At 38.7% G+C, this 22,081-nt stretch overlaps 1 protein-coding gene across 1 annotated transcript in view; it reads right to left on the bottom strand.

Annotated features, from left to right (window-relative positions):
* Window positions 1-21,290, bottom strand: part of ANO4 (anoctamin 4) — a 193,234-nt gene extending 171,944 nt beyond the window's left edge. Inside the window, exon 1 of the mRNA XM_026648992.1 lies at window positions 21,206-21,290. Coding sequence (XP_026504777.1) covers window positions 21,206-21,275 — 70 coding nt within the window. The 5' untranslated portion in view covers window positions 21,276-21,290. The remainder of the gene's footprint in view (window positions 1-21,205) is intronic.
* Window positions 21,291-22,081: the final 791 nt, after the last annotated feature.

Here is a 22,081-nt window from a genome sequence, read left to right as displayed (position 1 = left end):
GGTACCTCATTACTGCCACAGTGGCTGATCCTCCTACAGGAAACTATAAGGGATACTTCCTGGGTTGTTAGTAGGGAAATGGTCTTCTCTCTGCAACAATAAAATAAATACAAAAAAGTAGAAGTGGAGCAAATATGAAATTAAATTTTAAGGTTTTAAAAGCTAAAACTAAGATTTGGTTTTAGTTCAATTTGACACTAGTTCAATTTAAGTGAGGTAACTGAGCACAAACGTGACATTTTCACTTAAAATGCAGCCATAGCATTTCTCACCATTGTGACTGACTGTCTCAAAAAGTACTACAGTATTTCCATTTATTTGTTCTGAATATATTTGTCTACCCTGAATTAATAATCAGATTAAAAACATTTTTCCGTTTAATATGTACGTTTGGCTCTAAATTACAATTTTATTTTACAACCATCTTGCTCAATCTTTAAAGTATTCATAAAATAAACTGAAAACATAGTAGATGAATATGTTAAAACAAAGTGTCATTTAGGCCCAACTCCAGCAAAAGCACCTAAACAGGTGCCTACTGGTAAGCATGAGTACTCTCTTAAATTAAGCATCTGCTTAAGTGCTTTGCTGGATCGGGGCCATATTGTATAGATCAGCTAAGCTATTATCACAAGTAACATTTAAGAGATGTGCCACACAATTCAAAAGCCCACTTTAATGCACAGTATCAGTTTTGGGCCAAATTTTCAAAAGTTTGTGCATTTTTGCATGTACACAAACTCTGATGTTCACACCTCTAGATTTGTGTGTGGATGTAGGCATATTATGGTTTGCAGGTGAGCATCTGAGCTCAGGTATGCAGAAAAACGTGTGCACACTTTTCACAAACTGGCCTAAAAATAGAAAGAACATTTTTTATAAACAGGACCATGAAGTGAGTGTTGACATTTCTGAAATCTCAATATTTTGGAATGCATGCAGGAGAACTGAACCGATCTTTGTAATTCACTGGACCAGCCAGGTTTTCAAGAACAATATATCTTAATTTTGCCACTTGGCGTCTGATCATTGTTTTGAACAGGAAGATTAGCTATCCTGCTTTCTCTAGCTATAATCTTTTCCCCCCCAAATTGCAGTGAAATAGTCCAAATGAAGAAAATGTTTCCTCTGTACTAGTAGAAGAGGCTTCTGCGGAGAAAAGGTTTATTGCTTTACAGAATTCTGCGATAGAGGTAGCTGCCCAGTGACTTTTATCAGTTCAGTGGTTTGACTTTCTTTATCACTTTGGCATTGAACATGTAATTTTGTAATGGTTGAACTCCAAATTTGATATGGATTATGATTAGCGAATGATTGGTATGCTACATGGTAGATGCTCCTCTTTGAGGCATCTGTCTCTTTAGTAGGACAACATATAGCAAGAGTAATGGAAACCCCAATGTGGGTAATTATATTTTGCCTAATAAAATGCCCACTTGTAGTTTCAGTTAGAGAAATTATTCTCTACATCCCCTCCTAAAATGGCCCAAACCTGTTGTATAGTTTTACTGACACAGACTAGTTGCTATGCTCCACCAGTGGTGACCACATTTTAGGAGTGGGTGAATAATCCCTGTGGATGCAAAACTTTCTGTGAGTTCCTATTATATACAGCTGGGTAGATCACTTTAATACTGTAAAGGTGCTGTGTAAAATCCAGATATTCTAGCAAGAGTGGTACAGATAGGAAATCAGTAACTTTATTTACCTACATTTTGCCATTATATTTTTTTGAAAGGAATTAATCCTAAACAGACGCCCCCAATGTCTGAATTGGTGGATTGGCTTTAATGATTCACACCTTAAGAACTTGGATGGAGAACATACTGGCCCACCTATTGTGTCAAAAACAGAAGCAATAGATTATAATGACTTTGATTTTGTTCGCATGATAATGCCAGACAGTGTAACGTTTTGATGAGCTGGCAGTAGTGACTGTGATTGACAGCTAATCAGGTGTCCTTACAAAGGGGCTTTAGTGTGCTGGGGGAGAAGCAGAGTGTGAGAGAATGCTGCTGCAGGCATAGGTTGTTTAAAACACAGCTGCTTCTGCAGCTGCTTTGAAAGGGGAGATATACACAGATGTTTGTTAAAATTGTAGTGTAACATAGTCTAACGTGCTCCATCATGTAAAAGCCGTTGACAACATAGCTAGTACTGTATCACTCAAGTAAGTAAAAAGGGAGTAAAGAATGAACCATTGAAAGTAGAGTTACAGGAAAAAGCATATAGAGGTACATTATATGTGTGGACGGTAACCCTTATAAATACAAGAATTTGCATTTTGTTGGACTGTAGTTAATAAAGTCCAAAATTTAAGCACATGGGGAGCATTTGGTTTCATACAGACCAGCTCTAAATTGGTCATAAGATTTCAGTTCCTCTTGGTCATCCTGCCCAGATCATGGCCTCCTGCAGGAAAACTCAGACGAAGAGACAAACGGGAGAAAAATTCTGCAGTTCCTCTTGTGGAGTTTCTTTAGGATTAATTTGTCCAGGGCAGTGATACTCAGACTGAGGCTTGCGAGCTGCAAATGGCTTTTTAATGTGTCTTCTGTGGCTCTTTGCAGCACATGATATTAAAACACTGTTTGATTTAATTATTACCCAGCCTAAATTATTAACCAAGCAGGGTGCTTTTACTATGTTATTAACCAATAAAGTTATCAACTTTATATATGGCTCCTGAACCACTAGGGTCTGAGTATCACTGGTCCGGGGGAAGGGTTTGTAATCCCCCACCCCCGCCCCACACACGGCAAAAGTCAGGAACCAAGAGGCGTAACTGGAGGCACAAGACTATCCATCCTCTGTGAAATTCCAATGTTTTGACATTTGAGCTGAAATTCTGAAACTTTTCATGGAATAAATATTTTAGAAAAAAATTGATTTGGAAACATCAAAATGTTTCATTTTGGGCCAGTTTGACATTAATCCGCATTCAGCTGAGCTGCCTCATGGGAGCAGTAGTTCTGGCTCCCCATACTCCCATTCTTCCCTCTATGTGCTGGGCTCCCCAGATGAACTACAGCTCCCATGATGCAGTGCAGATCTCCCCTCTGGCTTTGCTGCTGCATGAGAGCTCAGGTGAATGGAGATTTACATCAGAGCGATCTGAAACTAAACGTTTCAATTCAAATCAACTCAAAACAAAAATGTTTTTGTTTCTAATTCCATGATGAAAAAAATAGGCAAAAATCAATATTTTTGATGGGATATTCCTAATCAGCACTAGCACAAGGTCACCTGAATGGAGTACCTGTGGGGCCCCTTACCATTCTCCAGAGTTTTCTGACAGCTTCTGGCAGCAGCAGCTCCTGGAACCCCCTTTAAACTGACAGGGGGCTCCTAGCATAGATGTCATTCAGGCTCTCAGGCTGCATTTATTCCTTACTGGACGTCCTGCAGCTAGGTGGTGGGGAAACAACGATGTTGCTCCAAGCTCCTGTTCCTCCTCATACCGACTCTTGTCCATACAGGCCCACAAAGTGCCCTCTGCAGGTCTAGGGAAAGCGCATGTGTGTTGGGGGGTGGGAGAGGGAAGGGGATGGAGAGAGATTTTTGCTGAAAAGGGAGCTGATTGCCCACCACAGCTTGCTTGACATGGTAGCTGGGTGTTAGTTTCTCTTGGGAGCTAGAGGTAAGGAGCCAAGAAGATTCCTGTGCTGTGCGCTTGCTCCAGAGAGGAACTGAGCACCTATTTCCTGCAATAACAGCTAATCATATTCTGTTCATTTTTCTACAGAGTTACCTGTTTTTATGCATTTCAGGCCTTCCAGCATTTTATTATTTTGGGGTGGGGGTTGTTTGCTTGCATGATTAAGACAAAGACAAAGTGCAGGCCAAATTCTGCTCAGTTCAATCTCCACTGACTTCTGTGGAGTGGTACTGGAACAACAGAGTACAGAATTTGGCTCACCTTGTTTCTGAAGTTTTTGGATATCGCTTCAAGCAACTGTAGTGACAAGCTGGGTTTCCCCAACTGTGCAATGGTGCTAATAGTTATGTCCTTTTCCATAATTTGAAAGCTTTTTCCCCTATGTAGCAAGGAATCTATCTTTCTATATCTATAGAAAGCACTTCCCACACTTTTATATTGTTTATAAATATATAATGATACAGATTGGAACAAAAGCCTTTACAGATCTTAGTTTTAAGCCACAGGATTCTATCGTTACTACATTAAAGCATGATATATTTCCATTAAGATAGAAACTGGATGAATACTGTAAATTGAGGTGATGTTTCTAGACCTTTAGAAAGCATTTGACCTGGTAGATTGCCACCTATTATTATTACTATAGCTTAGGGACTTGATGATCGTAAGTGCTTTAGCAATTATCCTACAGACTATGAGAGACAAGTTGGGTGAGATAATATCTCATATTGAACCCAACTTCTGTTGGTGAGAGACAAACTTTCCCCAAAAGCTTATCCCTTCCCCCAACAGAAGTTGGTCCAGTAAGAGATATTATCTCATTCACCTCTCTCATAGCCTGGGACCAACACAACTACAATAACACTGCATAAGACAGGCTATGATGGTTCAGAGTAGAAAATCAAGTCCTTTGTTTATATGGAGAACATTACTACTGTTCACAACATCCTCTCTGATTATAGGTTCAGTAACATCTGTCTATAGTGGAAGTGGCAGAGAATCAACAACTGGTGAAAAAGTAAAAAAATCCAGGTTAATTTTAATATTTCAAAAGTGATTCAAATGAATACAAGAAGTTATTTAAATTTTAAATAGGAAAAGATAAACGTACCATTTTGCAATAGAAAAACAAGATTCCAAAGCCAAATTGTTCTGGCTTTTGGTGTGAAGCTGGATCAAGAATTTCAATGTAATAACTATACTAATTATTTTATAAAAGTACTTCAAGGGGTTTTTTTTTGTATAGCAACAGACTTTGCTTAAGGTTTGATGTATGATGCAATCCGTCTATTTTGCTCCTTCTGAATAGCACAAAATGAAGAGATCATACAGGAGAATCTGGGCCTACTTATGTTATAGACCCTTTCTGTTCTCAGTGATACAGATGCAAAACTGGGAAAACTCCGGCGAAGGCAGGCTTATTCTGGATTTATGCTGATATAATTAGGGTTGCCACCTGTCTAGGTCTTCCCAGGATCATCTCCTTTTTGATGATGTCCTGGGAAATCTGTAAGGGTGCTCAGTACACACTGCCAGCTGTCCAGTTTTATGGGATCTGGGTTATCCCAGATATCCCTGTTTTTGGTCCCTCAGCGGTGGCAATCCTAGATGTAACTGAGTTCAAAATCTGGTCAATTATATGAATAATATAAAAACACACAATTAATATAATAAATGTGACCTAAACAAAGTTGATTTATAATCTCTTTAAATAGATAAACCAATACTGTTTCATTTTGAAAAGTATTTGTCTTCAGCTTTCCCAAAAGAATTAAGACACCATTTCGTACATTTAAGTTTTAGTGACAGTAATTGAGCCATCACAAAAGTACCAATAGAGAAGGGGTGGGGGGAGGGAGTGCTTTTTCAGAACTCATCAGATAGAACAACCTTCATGTGATTTCAGAAATAGCTAAGATTATCACGTTTTAGAACTTAGTGAAAAATCCAATGTACATGTGGGTGTTCACTGCAGAAATGAGTCTTATAAAATACTGGTTGGATAACGGTGATGATACATTAACATTATAAGCTGGGTGAAACCTTGTTATGGGTTGAATTAAAACTGATAGGTATGAAGGGACCATTCAATTAGCATAACTAAAGTTAAGCCCCCATGTAGGACAAAGGTGTTTTTGCTGGTGGGTTTGTGTGGTGTGAGAGGTGGGGCTGGGCAGAATACACAAAACAGAAAGAGAGGCAGAGGCAAAAGGAAGAAAGCCAAGCATCAGCCTGCAAGCACAGTGTTTGGAAAGAGCTAGAGAGCTTCTGGGGCTGTTGGCTAAAGAGGCTTGGGGCTGTAAGATAAGAAACTGCTCCTTTTGTTTGTGGGTCCTCCTGCATTTGGAGAAGCAGAACTTTGTACATTCCTTGTAAACAAACAGGATTTGTCTGTTTTATGCAAAAAAACAACCTCCCCCTAAGCATCAGGCTCCATCAATTTCTATTTCCAACAGGAACATCCTTATGGCCCATTCTTTGACTAGTTGATCAGGTTGAAAAGGGGCAACAGTAATAGTGTGTTGGTGTAACTGTTTATTTTCCACTCTCAAATCCAAAGTGTGGAATCTAGACAGACCAGAGAATTTAGTCCATTTCCCCTTACTCTGATTTACCTAAAAGTGATAGTAGGATTGATTATACTTTGGTTGTGCTTCTTTCTTCTTACATTGTCAGTACACTTGTTAAAGCATGCACAGTCTTCCATTTTCTTTACCTACCATGTAAGATCAAAAACTCACCTGTATTTGATAAATGTGGTGATTTTTAAGAATGAAAGATCAGTGTAGTTGTCATTTTACTTTATACAATGTCATGAACTGCTTGTAGACAAATAAGGAATAGAGGAAGCAAACATTTGTTGAATAAATTGTTCATTTCAAAGAGCTTGCTCATGTCTAATGCCAGCTATGGGCTGATGGGGGAAGCAGAAATGTTGGCTGCATTAGGGATGAGGAGTGTGACCTAACAGACATCCTCCAGGCCATCAGTGATTTTATAAAATGTCACATCAGAATAACCTTAATCAGATTCCAGACTGTCTTTCCAAATGGATTCTAGCATTACAGGCAATTAAACAGAATACATTTATACCATAGTTTATCATTAAGGCTACGGAATCTGTGACTTCCAGAGACTTCCATGACTTCAGCCTGTGGTGCCTGGGAGCTGCAGGGTCCCTCTGATGCCCTCAGTGGCTGGGAACTTTAGGGTACCCCCACCGCCTCCCCCGGAGCTCTGAGTCGCCACAGGCAGCGGGGGAGAGAGGGCTCCCGCAGCTCCCAGCCGCCACGGGTAGTGGGGGCCTGGGAGATCTGAGCCGCCGCTGGTAGCGGGAGTGCCCCGCTGCTTCGGGCAGCCACCGTGGGCAGACAGGGACCATGTAGCTAGCTCCTAGCCACAGGCAGTGGGGGGGGAGGGAGCAGTTCCCCATTTTGTCATGCATATTTTTAGTAAAAGTCTCGGATAGGTCACGTGCGTCCGTGAATTTTTCTTTATTGCTCATGACCTGTCAGTGACATTTACTAAAAATATGCATGACAAAATCTTAGCCTTATTTATCATTGCCATCATTATCCAAACACACTAATTCACACTAAACTTAAAAAGTGCACTCCTGAATTGAGGCTTATGTGCAGTTTTCCATTGTACGGGTACTTCCCTATATTTACTATTGGAAGAACCCTGAATGTTACCTACGAGGTTCTGTAACTGCAAATACTGAACACTCAGGCCATGTCTACACTACTAAATTGTCAACCTAATTTATGTCGGCATACAGCCACCGCAGTTAAATTGCTTGCGTGCGCACACTTGCTCCTTGTGTCAGTGGTGCATGTCCTCACCAGGAGCACTTGTATTGATTGTATTATCAGTGTGGGGCATTGGGATGGTTCCTGAAGCCAGTATCAATGTAAGCAATGCAGTGTCTACACTGACACTGTGTTGACCTAATTACATCAACCGTGACTCTACACCACTTGGAAAAATGGTGTTACTAATATCGGCATAGAGAGGCACTGATATTGGCAGGAGTCAAATTTAGGTGAAGACACTTCCACGGCTAAGTCGATGCAAGGCAGCCTATGTCACCTAACCCTGTAGTGTAAACCAGGCCTCAGTTGTGTCTTTACAGCACAGCTTTGTGTTTGTAGCAGTGAAGAACTGCATTGCCCCAGGGATATAACTGGGAATCATTCTGCTTCCCAGAGCTCCCTAGTATGCAAGGGGAACACGCTTTCTACTACACTGCTTTAGTGGGTGCAGCATACTCCCCGCATGCACCACTCACACTCCAGAGGCTGATGCAGGCAGGGAAGGTGTGTTCAGGGCCAAGGCCCTGCCTTCTTTGAGCACACAGTGCTCCCAGGGCAGTACAGAGAGCAGTCCTTGCACTTCCCTCATTCTAGGAAAAATAACTGTGCCTGATTCCCACAATGGGGAGAAAGGCTCGGTGTATCCTCTTCTTTTGCATAAGGGCTAAAAATAATCTGGCCCTTGGTGTCTTAGAAACCTGACATGTATGTGTGTAGCTGAGAGACAATAAGATCCACTATATTGTTCTTCATGCATCACCAACATAAAGGAATCTCAATTATGATCCCAGAAACCCTATTTTTGGCACAAAGAATGAATCAGAGGACAGCGGTTTTGGTCATACTAGTACTATTCTTTTATCAACTGTCATGTTGATTTTTTATGTATTTCTTGTGTGTTTATTCTCTGGCCAGCAGGAGTGCTAGGAATTTTCTCTTGGCTCTGATTTGTAATTACAATTATTTATTTTATATCTGTTCTTTCCTCATTCAAAAAATAAAAAAAAACTCACAACTTTTCCTAAGAAAGGACACAGCTTAATTTTGAGACCAGACTAACCTGCGGGGCTTGCAGCTGGAAAATAAATCTTCGTATTTCTCATAAATGGAGCAAACTTGATATGGAGATTAGTGGCACAATATAAAGAACCCAGGTGTATTACTGTCAGAGTCCCTTCCTAATCGTAACTACATGTCTAAAGAATGCAGGGCTATTTTGTTCAGTCTTTTGAAAGGCCATCTGCAAGAAGCTTTTTCTCAGACTATATGAAACACATTATTGTGTCTGACATGTAAGTTTTTGGTCTAAATGGATAAGTCTGGGCCTCTTTCAGGCAAGAACTATATTGCAAAGAAGACACGTTTATAAAACCTGCAGTAGAGGAAGACAATGACTGAGTGTTCCAGCCCTGCCCTATGTCTACTTGAATAATATACCAGCTTTGTAAATAACACAGTTCATTACTTGCTTAGAAACATTACAAATGTAATATCTATTTGTGACACTCTGCACTCCATATTCATCATAGTGGTATGATTATGATGTCATTATGACATAATTGTGATGCATCTTGTACAAAATGTGTCATGTGAGGTGTCATTGGAAAAGTTATGATTTGCTGAATATGATTATCCTATTTGTATCACATACTTGTTAACTCCTTCAAAGAATTCTAGTAGATTAATGTGGCATGATTTCCCTTTACAAAAACCATGTTGACTCTTCTCCAGAAAATTATGTTCATCTATGTGTCTGACAATTTTGTTCTTTACTATAGTTTCAACCAGTTTGCCCGGTACTGAAGTCAGGCTTACCGGTCTATAATTGCCAGGATCACCTCTGGAGCCCTTTTTAAAAATTGGCGCCACATTCGCTATCCTCCAGTCATTTGATACAGAAGCTGATTTAAATGATACGTTACAGACTACAGTTAGTAGTTCTGCACCTTCACATTTGAGTTCCTTCAGAACTCTTGGGTGAATACCATCTGGTCCTGGTGACTTATTACTTTTTAGTTAATCAATTTGTTCCAAAACCTCTTCTCATGACACATCAATCTGGGGCAGTTCCTCAGATCTGTCACCTAAAAAGAATGGCTCAGGTTTGGGAATCTCCCTCACATCCTCAGCCGTGAAGACCCATGCAAAGTATTCATTTAGTTTCTCCGCAATGGCCTTATTGTCCTTGAGTGCTCCTTTAGCATCTTGATCGTCCAGTGGCCCCACTGGTTGTTTAGCAGGCTTCCTGCTTCTCATGTACTTTAAAAAATTTTGGTATTACTTATTGAGTCTTTGACTAGCTATTCTTCAAATCCTTTTTTGGCCTTCCTAATTCCTAATGATATTTTTACACTTCACTTATAAAGGAGTTTATGCTCCTTCCTATTTTCCTCACTAGGATTTAACTTTCATTTTTTAAAAGATGCCTTTTTGCCTCTCACTGCTTCTTTTACTTTGTTGTTTAGCCACGGTGGCACTTTTTTGGTTCTCTTACTATGTTTTTTAATTTGGGGGTATACATTTAAATTGAGCTTCTACTATGGTGCCATTAAAAAGCTTCCATGCAGCTTGCAGGGATTTCACTTTTGGCACTGTACCTTTTAATATCTGTTTAACTAACTTCCTCATTTTGTTTAGTTCCCCTTTCTGAAATTAAATGCTACAGTGTTGGGCTGCTGTGGTGTTTTCCCCACCACAGGGATGTTACATTTAATTATATTATGGTCACTATTACCAAGTGGTCCAGCTATATTCACTTCTTGGACCAGATCCTGTGCTCCACTTAGGACTAAATCAAGAATTGTCTCTCCTCTTGTAGGTTCCAGGATTAGCTGCTCTAAGAAGCAGTCATTTAAGGTGTCAATAGATTCATAGATTCTAGGACTGGAAGGGACCTTGAGAGGTCATCGAGTCCAGTCCCCTGCCTGCATGGCAGGACCAAATACTGTCTAGACCATCCCTGATAGACATTTATCTAATAGATTCTAGTATTTTTTTTTTTTTAATGGAGCTATACCTATTTCATAGAGCTGGAAGGGACCCTGAAAGGTCATTGAGTCCAGCCCCCTGCCTTCACTAGCATGACCAAGTACTGATTTTGCCCCAGCTCCCTAGGTGGTCCTCTCAAGGATTGAACTCACAACCCGGGGTTTAGCAGGCCAATGCTCAAACTACTGAGCTATCCCTCCCACCCCTAGTCAAGAAACTTTATCTCTGCATCCCGTCCTGAGGTGACATGTACCCAGTCAATATGGGGATAGTTGAAATCCCCCATTATTATTGAGTTTTTTATTTTTATAGCCTCTCTAATCTCCCTGAGCATTTCACAGTCACTATGACCATCCTGGTCAGGTGGTCGGTAATATATCCCTACTGCTATATTCTTATTATTAGAGCATGGAATTACTATCCATAGAGATTCTATGGTACAGTTTGGTTCATTTAAGATTTTTACTTCATTTGATTCTACACTTTCTTTCACATATAGTGCCACTCCCCCACCAGTGTGACCTGTTCTGTCCTTCCGATATATTTTGTACCCTGGTATTACTGCATCCCATTGATTATCCTCATTCCACCAAGTTTCTGTGATGCCTGTTATATCAATATCCTCATTTAATACAAGGCACTTTAGTTCATCCATCTTATTATTTAGACTTCTAGCATTTGTATTTAAGCACTTTAAAAACTTGTCACTTTTTAGCTGTCTGACATTACATGATTACATTAAATTTTTCATTTGATGTTTCTCATCAGATCCTACCAGTATTTTATCATCTTCCATCCTCTACTCCTTACTAGAACATAGAGAATCTCCATTAATAGATCCTCCCCTAAGGGATGTTTCAGTCCAAACCACGTGCTCCTCCGCACCTGTCAGCTTCCCCCAGCTCTTTGTTTAAAAACTGCTCTATGACCTTTTCAATTTTAAGTGCCCTTTAATTTTAATTATTATACTACGTAACTAAGTGCATCAGTGAAAGAAGGGTCATCTCACAGCACAAAATAGGAGACTGATCACTGGTAAAGAAACATCTGCCTTTGAAGAGATAAAGGTTTTAAAATATAGGTCTCCCAGGGGAGGAAAGACTGATGTTGCATTCACAGTCAAACTCTTTTGAAGCCATAACCTAAGAAATATGATCATAACTCTTCTTTTGATTTTAGTTCTTCTCACTGGCTACTCTTCACAATGGCCCAGTCATATCCAGCATTTTCTTTTGCTATTGTAGTATTATTTATTTATTCCTATGCTGGTAATGCTTGGAGGCCCCAGTCAGGATCAGTGCCAAGCACCATACAAAACCACAAAGATAGGCATGGTCCCTGCCCCAAACAGCTTACAATCTAAAAAGCACAAGAGAGAGCCCGTTTACAAGCACCATCTTTTATTACTAGGTTTCCTGAAAATTTATTGTTCACAAATTGTTCTCCTAATCATTAGTGAGAATTGTTTTTGAGATTAATACAGCACAGGAATTTTTAAAGAACTAGACCTCTCCCCCTCACACATTAATAGTAGCTGTGAACTAAACAACAACAATATAGATAGATATTGGAATGGGCTGGATGACTGAGTGCCCTGGCAACAGATCTGGAGCTTTCCACCTCAAAATGGCTAGCGACTAGAAGTAATCACAGTCTCTGCCCAGTTCCTAGTTGACAGGCATCCAGATTGCAACTGACATTAACTGCTCCTCTTGCTGGCAGTGAATAAGGAATGAATGGGCTGGGAGTCTGAACTCTCTCTTTATCCAGAGAGGTAATGTTGTCTTTCCAGCTCAGAGTTGGTACATACTGGCAAGGTGGTGCATAAAACATGCACTGTTCTGTATCTTTACTGTAGATAAAGAGAAGATTTCAGTCTCCAAAGCTTTCACTTCAGCTTCTTTCAGGAAGACTTAGCTCCCTGATGATATAACATTTTTATTTGTGAAATTATTTGTCAAGGTAATGTGCAAGTTAGTTTCAGAAATGGGGTAGAAAGAAATGTTCAAGTTTCTATACCACTTCTCCTCACCACAAACAGAGAGAAAATCTGGATATAACCTGCACAAATGTACTTAAAAAAATATGACTCTAGTACAGTTGGGTAAATGTAAAAGTATTTCTGTGAATACTAATTTGAATGTTGAGATGAATTAGCTTCAGCTGTGCCCCTTGTACAAGTTGCTCCCTGGGACTATTTGAGTGATTGGGTTTTACCAGCAGAAACATCAATAAAAAAAACAAATTTTGAATTCATAGATGCTTGACTTTGCACCAGAAGCACTCCTCCCAACAGTAACAAAAATATCATTGGTTTTCGAACAATCACCTCTAAGCTACACAGCTTGAATACTGAATATTCATAATACGATTTGAATAATCGATAAATCTGAGGCTATCACAACCTGTCTATGGATATTCTGTGAACAGAAAAAGAGGTGAGGTTTGTTGAATACTTTGTAAACTGTGAAATAGTTGCTCAGCTCTGAATTCCATTAAGATGGTCACAGCTAAAGAGACTTTGAAATTGAGCTGATAAAGTACAGTTCCTTTTTTTACTTTAGTTTCTGACTCCCACAGTTGCAAAAATTGCACATTTTCAGAGCCTCCGAAATCAATGGTTCTACTATATAATACCACTATATTCCCACCCCTGCTTTTTATTTCATACCCTGTGATTAAGTAAACTAATAAAAGTGAACCATTTCACTGAACCATACAAATCAAAAACAGCTTCCAAAATAAAATAAAATAAAAAACAGGAAGAGCATGGCAAATGCAACATGCATCTCTTTTCAGCTTCTCTAACATGTGGCTTCTACAGTTTGTGATATATGGCAGGAACTTTACAAAAAAAGATCCTGTGAATTCTAACAAGCATGCTAGACATCTATCTGAATGCAAGGAACTAGTGATTTCAGTAAGTGTTTCATTGTATTTGAATATAAAGCTTATTTAAATATTACCATAGAATCATAGGCCTGGAAGGGACCTCGAGAGGTCATCTAGTCCAGTCCCCTGCACTCTTGGCAGGATTAAGTATTATCTAGACCATCCCCTGACAGGTGTTTGTCTAACATGCTCTTAAAAATCTCCAGTGATGGAGATTCCTCAACTTCCTTTGGCAATTTATTCCAGTGCTTAACTATCCTGACAGGAAGTTTTTTCCTAATGTCCAACCTAAACCAACCTTGTTGCAATTTAAGCCCATTGCTTCTTGTCCTCTCCTCAGAGGTTAATGAGAACAATTTGCCTTCCTCCTCCTTGTAGCAAACTTTTATGTACCTGAAAACATTATGTCATCCCTCAGTTTTTTCTTTGCAAGACTAAACAAACCCATTTTTTTCAATCTTCCCTCAGAGGTCATGTTTTCTAGACCATTAATCATTTTTTTGCTCTTCTCTGGACTTTCTCCAATGTGACCACATCTTTCCTAAAATGTGGCACCTAGAACTGGATACGATACTCCAGTTGAGACCGTATCAGCATGGAGTAGAGCGGAAGAATTACTTCTTGTGTCTTACTTACAACACTCCTGCTAATACATTCCAGAATGATGTTTGGTTTTTTTGCAACAGTATTAACTGTTGATACATATTTAGCTTATGATCTACTATGACCCCCAGGCCCCTTTCTGCAGTACTCCTTCCTGGGCAGTCATTTCCTATTTCGTATGTATGCAACTGATTGTTCCTTCCTAAGTGGAGTACTTTGCATTTGTCCTTATTTAATTTCACCCTATTTACTTCAGACCATTTCTCCAGTTTGTCCAGATCATTCTGAATGTATACATGGGTGTACCCATACTACCTATTTGGAATATCAAATAAATTCCAATTCACAATTTACTTTTCTTTGGGTTTGTGAGGGTTTTCTTATTTTTAAATAATGAATAGGACACTAAGCAAAAAGTGTACAGAACATTCTTAGAATCTGTTGGACTAAGGGCTTCTTACCTATTTACTGGTCTCTTATGTAGATATCCTCAATAAAATACGTTTTCAACAGGCAAATACAGTACCTATAGAATATGTCACATTAACAGATTGGAAAGTCCTATTTATTCCTTGACAAGACAAGGGTACAGCATGACCAACAGCAATGTGAGCTTTTCCTTTTGCCGAACAATTGCCTTAACCCTGACTTAGAGGGACGACTATGGAATACAAAGACAATTTAGTTTCTAGGCCTGTTCCAGCCCAGGACCCTTCTGCTGAGACAGCCAAATGGGTACTGCTTAGCACCACTGGGAAAAGTTTTCTGCATGTAATATGGATACGGCAACTAGAAACCAGACTGAGACAATCAGCTCTTTTAACAAATTACTTTTCTTTGCTAGAAAAACTAGCTGACTTTCCATCTCATGGCAGACAGGTCAGCCACTCCTGCAGTCCCGTCATTACCTCGGAACAATTCATCATCCAACAACTTTCATCTTTGGCACACTAATTTCCCAGACTGGCGTTCCTTATGTAGCATAAATGGAGTCCTATTGCATATTAGTCTGAATTCCAGAGGAGACTGAATAATAGAATAGGAGCAATGAAATGTGAATACAGATCCTTGTATGTGAACCTGCAGAAACTCCCCTGACTGCAACTTCTGTGTTTTTGCTGCCCAAAGATAGGATAACTCAAACAGCATAATTTAGAATGTTTCAGAACTTTGAAGTTTGTGTTCCAGGAGAAAGGGAGAGAAATTTCTCTTTCAAATGCTGTGTCTTTCAAAGGATCTCTTATAGGTCTTGATGTTTTACAAAATGTTTAGAGATACAACATCTGATTCAGGAAAAAGAACAAGCCTGAACAAAAACTAAAGTCTGGATAACTTTTCTATCTCCCATACTTCCCCACTCTCTCATTTTCAAGTGCCTCTGCACTTTTGAATTCCATCCAGGAGTGTAAATGGAAATGCAGTAACACTAAAAGAAATACTGTGCTTGTCGTCCTTTTGGACTGACCAAACCCCACTCCCCAAGAAATACTGAAAATCTCACAAAGAAAATATTTCCAGTTCTGTTTTGTGAATGCGCATAATTACAGTAATGTTGGATCCATTTCCACAACTGAATCACAAGATTCATCCATTGCTAAAAATAACTTTTGATAATCTGTTTCCCAGCAATATTTTCTGATATTAATATAAAAATGAGGTAACTCCCATTTTGATCAGAAGAATTAACATCTAGTGAAACATCCACCGTTCTATATCTCTCACTGTCATAAGGTCCTCACATTTTTCTAAATCTGTTTTGTCCATCTCCTATAGTTGATTTAAGTAGAGTACGAACTGATGAGTTCATCAATATTATTTCTTAAAAATACAATGACTTCTTGATCCTTGCTCATTATATTGCTCTCAAAACAGCACCTTGAAGAAATCTTCTGAGCAAAATTCACCACTGTGAGGAGACCCCAGTACAAGGTTTATATGCGACTTAAATCCCTGTCTCTATTTTGAGGGCTTGCATGGAACTGAAGTGGTGCATGTGTCTTGCATTGACTCTCTGCATAAAGGTGAATTTCACCTTACATTTGTACAAAATCTCCAAACCCTTACTTCAGCACATTTGTGCAGGGGGCCAGCACAAGGCATATGTACCACTTCATTTCCATTTAAGCCCTCTACACAGGGATAGGCACTTAAGTAAGAATGAGAGCAAGACAATGAAGAAGCATCAGAAAGTCATCTGATTTCCAGTTCCCCAAATAATCTGTTATTTAAGCATTGCTCTTTTTCTTTAGATTCATATCACACACTAAAAAAACTAAACAAAAAAATCCCCTTGGAACTAGCAACACCTAAAAATAGAGACAGAAGAAGCGCACAGCTGATGACTAACATAATGCTAGAGCCGTAGGGAAAGTTCACTGTTCTTTAAAAGGTTCTATATTCCACTTGATAGTTGAAAGGAAATGAGTGTTAAATAATGGAACTATAATTCAAAGTAGATTAGTAATAATAATGTTTAGAACTTACTTAGTATTTTGTATAAGTATCAAAACCCTTTACAAAGGTGCATAAGCATTATTGTCCTTATTTTGCATATGGAGAAACAGAAGCACAGCATGGTTTGCCCAAGATCACATAGAAAACTAACGGCAATGTTGGGAAGAGAACCCTGAGGGCAGATCTGTAATTTTGGCAATTTATGCCAGTTGAGGATCTGCTCCCCTGTGTTTTGACTCATAAGCCAATGCCTTATCAACCACAACACAACACTTCCCATGACTGAGAAGTACTTTACCACAGACTATGGATGGTGGTTTGGTTCTGCCAGAAATCAGAACCCCCAACCCATCCCAGATCCAGTGTAGGAATGAACATTTAGATCAATATGAATGGTCATATTATGATCTAGGGAAAAGGGCACCACCTTTTAAGCCTTTGTTTCCTTTTCGAGACAGAAAGTTTGCTTCTTGACCTCACATGAAGGCATGCAGTGACATCAGAAGTCATGACTAAGTTTGCATATAGTACTTGGTGGTAGGGCTATTCCATTGCTGTTGCTCTTTCCCTCCGTGCTCAGTCTGTACAGAACTACTCTCTGGGTTTGTCTACACATATCAATTGCCCCAGTTTAAATAAAGGTGTGATTTTTGTACCAATTTAAATTGGAGCAACATGACTTCCCTCCTTTAGTTAAATAAATAAAACTTTTTGTGAAGCCGCCTGAAAACAACATGGTGAAGAGCTGTGGAAGCCGAGCTGAAACACCTGGGGCACAGCTGGGGAACCACTGAAAGACTTGCCAGAAACAGACAGGAGTGGAGGAGCTTTGTCACTGCCCTAAACGTCAGAGGCATAATAGGAACATGATGATGATGATGAAGTCTCTCAGTATTAACACATGGAGAAAGCAAGTACAGCAGGAAAGCCAACTAACAGTGAACCCAACAATGGTCCCCAGTGTCACATCATGTCTCCACAAGTGAGCAAGAAGAAGCAGAAGCAGAATGTGAGAAGAGGAGGCCACATAGAGGGAAAGGAAATTTCATACAGAGAACATCTCAGCTGGTAGAAATGTAATTTTTAACTATATGAAAGAAGTTATTGGGGAGAGTTTAGGTTTATGGGCAATTACTAAAATAGCAAATTCATTGCCACACTCCTCAGCAAGACTGCCTCTCTATTTCTTATTCAGCACTGAGTTGAAAAATTGCTGCTAGGTCAATAGTTGTTGCAGTAACTCTATTAAGCCTCACACTGGAGAAAGGGCTTTTTACAAAGCAAGGCATACTACAGAAAACTTCCTGCTATATTGCCACTTCAGTGGTGTGGGCAACACATAGAGCAATAGTATAAGCGATCTATCATGGTCTCGGGTGGGTGGTGGTGGTGGTGGGGGGGGGGTGTCAAAACTAGTGGCCAGGGCCAGAGTCAAGATCCAGGAGTCTGAGCCAAGGGTCAGGATGGAGTTAGGAACCAGGCAGAGGAGCAGGACTGGAACAAGCCTAGGAAGATGGCACAATCACAGCTGCAGGCATAAGTGTTGAGCAGCCAGTGGCCAAGTGCTACTGTTGTGCTTAAGAACAGTCCTGGCAATGCTGCTCAGCCAATCAGGTGATCTGGCCAATTAGGGGTTTCAGCTGTCCTTAGCTAGCTGATCCCAGGCCCAGCTGCAGGCCCTCATTCCTGACACCATCCAATTGCAGCTGCAGTACTATCCACTAGTAAATAAAATTGTGTGTATGGGGACGGGATGGGACAACCTAAAAAAGAAGTGCTGTCTGATAAGGCAGCCACTGGATGACATATAGAAATTTATCATTGTCTTCACTACAACTTAGGTTACTTTCAGTCTTAGTCAAAATAAATAAGTGAAAATAATTATTGATAAATCATTAAATGGTACCATTCTGGGCAGGAAGCAAAATGACAAAGATAAGCATCTTTGTGTGTAGAAAACAGTAGCAGGACACTGTCAGAGGAAGAAAACCAAATTCCTTTTTGATCTAGCACTTTATAAAAGAGAGTCTGATTTTTACCTCAGCTCTGATTTCTATGATTAATGAAAGTCAGAACCACTGTTTCAAGTTTTCATAGCCCTATTCTAGATTTCCAGTTTAATCAGAATCTCTTCATGTTCTGAATATTTGTTACTTGAGCAAGAGAAAATTGAGGCTGAATATAAAGTAAACTTCCCTAATGGTGACATCTATATGACTGGGTGAATATTACCTCTGAGGGGAGCAAGAAACTCAACTGCTTGAAGCAACAGAGTCCTGTGGCACCTTTAAGACTAACAGATGTATTGGAGCATAAGCTTTCATGAGTGAATACCCACTTCGTCAGACGTATTCACCCACGAAAGCTTATGCTCCAATACATCTGTTAGTCTTAAAGGTGCCACAGGACTCTCTTGCTTTTTACAGATCCAGACTAACATGGCTACCACTCTGATACTTTTAAATAGCTTGAGCTATTTAAAATTAGACTTAAGAAATTATTCAAGAATACAACAGCCCTGCAATGGCAGGGGGATGACCTGAGAACAAAATACTTTAAAGTCCTATTTTTTGATAACTTCTATGATTCTCTTATTAATAAGAGTGAGAACCTTTTCAATTCACCATCACCACCCCATTTCTGACCTATGTCTTTTTTAAAAACCAAACAGTGTTTAAGTAGGTATTTATAGAACTAAAGACAGCAACAGTTAATTTGTCATTCAATATGAATTAATAAAATATGCTTTAAATTTATATGAATCTTCTCTCTCAGGAAGGAATAATTATTACAGAAGATATCCCAGCTCAATATTTCTTAGAATTAAGTTGCATGTATGTGGGATTTTTGTTATTTAACTTAGAAAGGGAAACAAATTTTGATTTCTGATATAGAATCACATTTAGGGCCCTAAATCACAACGTTGTTTTACTGCAATACCGAATGAAGTATGATATTTTAAGATATCTATGATAAGAGACGTAATTACAAAACAATTTACTAATATTCGCCCATTGACTGCAGTGGGAGTTAATTTCAAATGAAGTTTAGGGCAAATAGGATCAGGTCTCACAATTGGTTTGTCCCACACAGGCTGCTAATTCTTTTATAAAAACAACATATACACCATAAATAAGAGATAAACTAACCCTACATGATTTTATAGGAAGCTAACGTCTGCAGAAAAATGTCATTCAAAAACCATTCTGACATCTACTAATGGCTCCAATTTGGGAAAGCATGTGGGGACATGTTTAAATCCATCCCATTAGGAATACTTTCCTAAATCAGTGTCAATATTTGTTTCTTTTGTTCTGTATGTATTATTTAGTATTAAACCATAAACCACATTCATGACTGAATAAATAATCTACATCTCTACAAAAATGAATATTGTTACTATAACATGCTGTACATGTTCATGATAATTATGTAAACATTTGTATTTCACAAAACATGATTTTACATTTTTAAAATGCTGTCAGTTGACATTATACTACAGGTGGAGGTCATGAAGTTCTGTCTATACCAATAGCAACTAATGTGCTTCAAAGGAGAAAAAAAAAAGAAGCTAAAAATAAAAGGATTAATAAATGGACAAAGTAATTGGCATAAGCAAAATATGTGATGGTGTGGGTTACTATAACATTTTAATTAGCACATGTTTAGTAAGATATGCATAACTTGTGCTGTTGTGAATAATATCGTAATCCAAAATTCAAGTCAATACAAATTGTATAGCAACTGACAACACATATTTTGTATTTAACTCCACTGTAATTTTTAAAATAATTAATGTACTGCATTTACTAAATAATCTGCAAGATCGTGTAAATACAGCATGCAAAGATTTTCAATGGAACTCTCTTATTTCCTATATAAATCCCTAGTCATTGAGACAACAGATCCCATTTATTTACTTGGGGGCAGTGATGACCTTTTTAAATGCAGCAAAACTGAAAGTCCAGTGAGATCCTGCACTGTGTAAGCCACAAAATCCAACCACATTATTTTGCAGCTCTAATCTTAAATTCATTCAGATCTGAAGTTTCATTTGCATTGCAAAAGTATGTTTAAACATGGCATCTCCACATGTATTCCTTTGGAATAAGAAAAAAAATACTTTAGAATTAGCTCTGGAAATTTGCTTAACAATGAGTGTATTCAAGTTGTCCTCTAGGATTTTATGGTGCCTAGGAGACTCTGTCCTCTTAAAAAAAGGTTAATTTTACTATACAGTTAATCCATACTAAAATTACTCCTTCAGTCCTAGAGATTTTTCCAATCTAGCACAGGAATCAAACCATAGTCTGCACTCTGATTTATGACATGCTGTGATCATCAAATCAAGAAGTCAGATTGTTGAGTTACACAGTGATGCATACAGAATTCAGAGGGTTGAATCCAGCCCATTGTTTATTAAGTTAATCAAATATAAAATGCACCAGTATTGTATAAAAAAAAGTTCAAAGCACTGTAAGTGGCAGTGATTGGACATTACTGTAGAATATTGTAATTGTTGGTTTTTTTGTTTTTTTTAAAAAGGACACTTGATTTGTTAGTTCCAATTCCCCATAAATCAGCCAGCTGTCCTAACTCTCGCTTTGTCTGACAGAACTCACAACTGTTGTGAACAAGCATACCAAAATAGACAGAATGACCATCAATCTATTGATCCTTGGATCAATCTATTGATTTCCATGCAAGCATGAGCTGATATTATGAATACAAAGATTCATAGCATATGCCAGTCTGTAAACCAAACTGAAAAGTGTTGTCAAGTGGTATTTGTTACCTGCATGATGGATTTTTGTTTTTCCATTAGTAACTGCTGGTATATTAGATCCAGAAGATGAGGCTTCCATTTTTATTGACCTTCTGACTTGTGGGAGTGAAGAATGCCTAACCACAGGCAGACGCTGTGATAGCGGATGGCTTCCTGCACTTCTCCTCTGATAGATTTGCACACGCTTTTCAGCCCCATGAATAGATAAACTTATACCTGATGGGAATGAGAAATAGCACTGTTAGATGCAGAAGACCAGCTCAGAATCACTAAAATATATCAATTGGCACAGTTTAAAATGGAGCAGTAACAGCCCTCTTGAGAAAAGTACAAAGGCATGAATTTTGTATTAAAATGAAAAATGTTAACCTCTTTACACTGGCTGTGCAGGTGAAGTCAGGGCCAGCACAATAACGGGTATTTAAATTAATACACAGTCCAATGTGTTACTGCCCTGCAGGAGGAATTAACTGGAGTTACTACAAAAGGGACACACACCTCATGAAGGGCACTAACAATCAGTTAACCATCACTGAGTTTATTTAATAACACTCCACTCCTGACTAGAATTGCAAATATCTAAATATTTTTCTTATAAAATAAATTCATTTACAGGTCTTGTCAAATTTCATCAGCAATAAAAAAAAAGGGGGGGTCGTTTCAGCCACTGACTATTTTTTAAGGAATTTTTTTTTATTTTTATGGAAAAGAGTAATGACACAACAGACACAAGCTTGAATCTGCAAAATGATTCTGCTTTTTCACACAAAACCTTGATACTATCTTGATTTTTTTCTGGTGTTCACTGCAAGTTATTTAGCCCAACTCTTCTCCCCAAATCTTACTGATCTGATGTAATTCACAAGTGCACAGAACGTGCTGTTC

Source organism: Terrapene carolina, unplaced genomic scaffold (assembly GCF_002925995.2).
Source record: "Terrapene carolina triunguis isolate 2854851 unplaced genomic scaffold, T_m_triunguis-2.0 Scaffold68, whole genome shotgun sequence".
Taxonomy (NCBI): Eukaryota; Metazoa; Chordata; order Testudines; family Emydidae; genus Terrapene; species Terrapene triunguis.
This window is presented reverse-complemented; position numbering and strand designations above follow the sequence as displayed.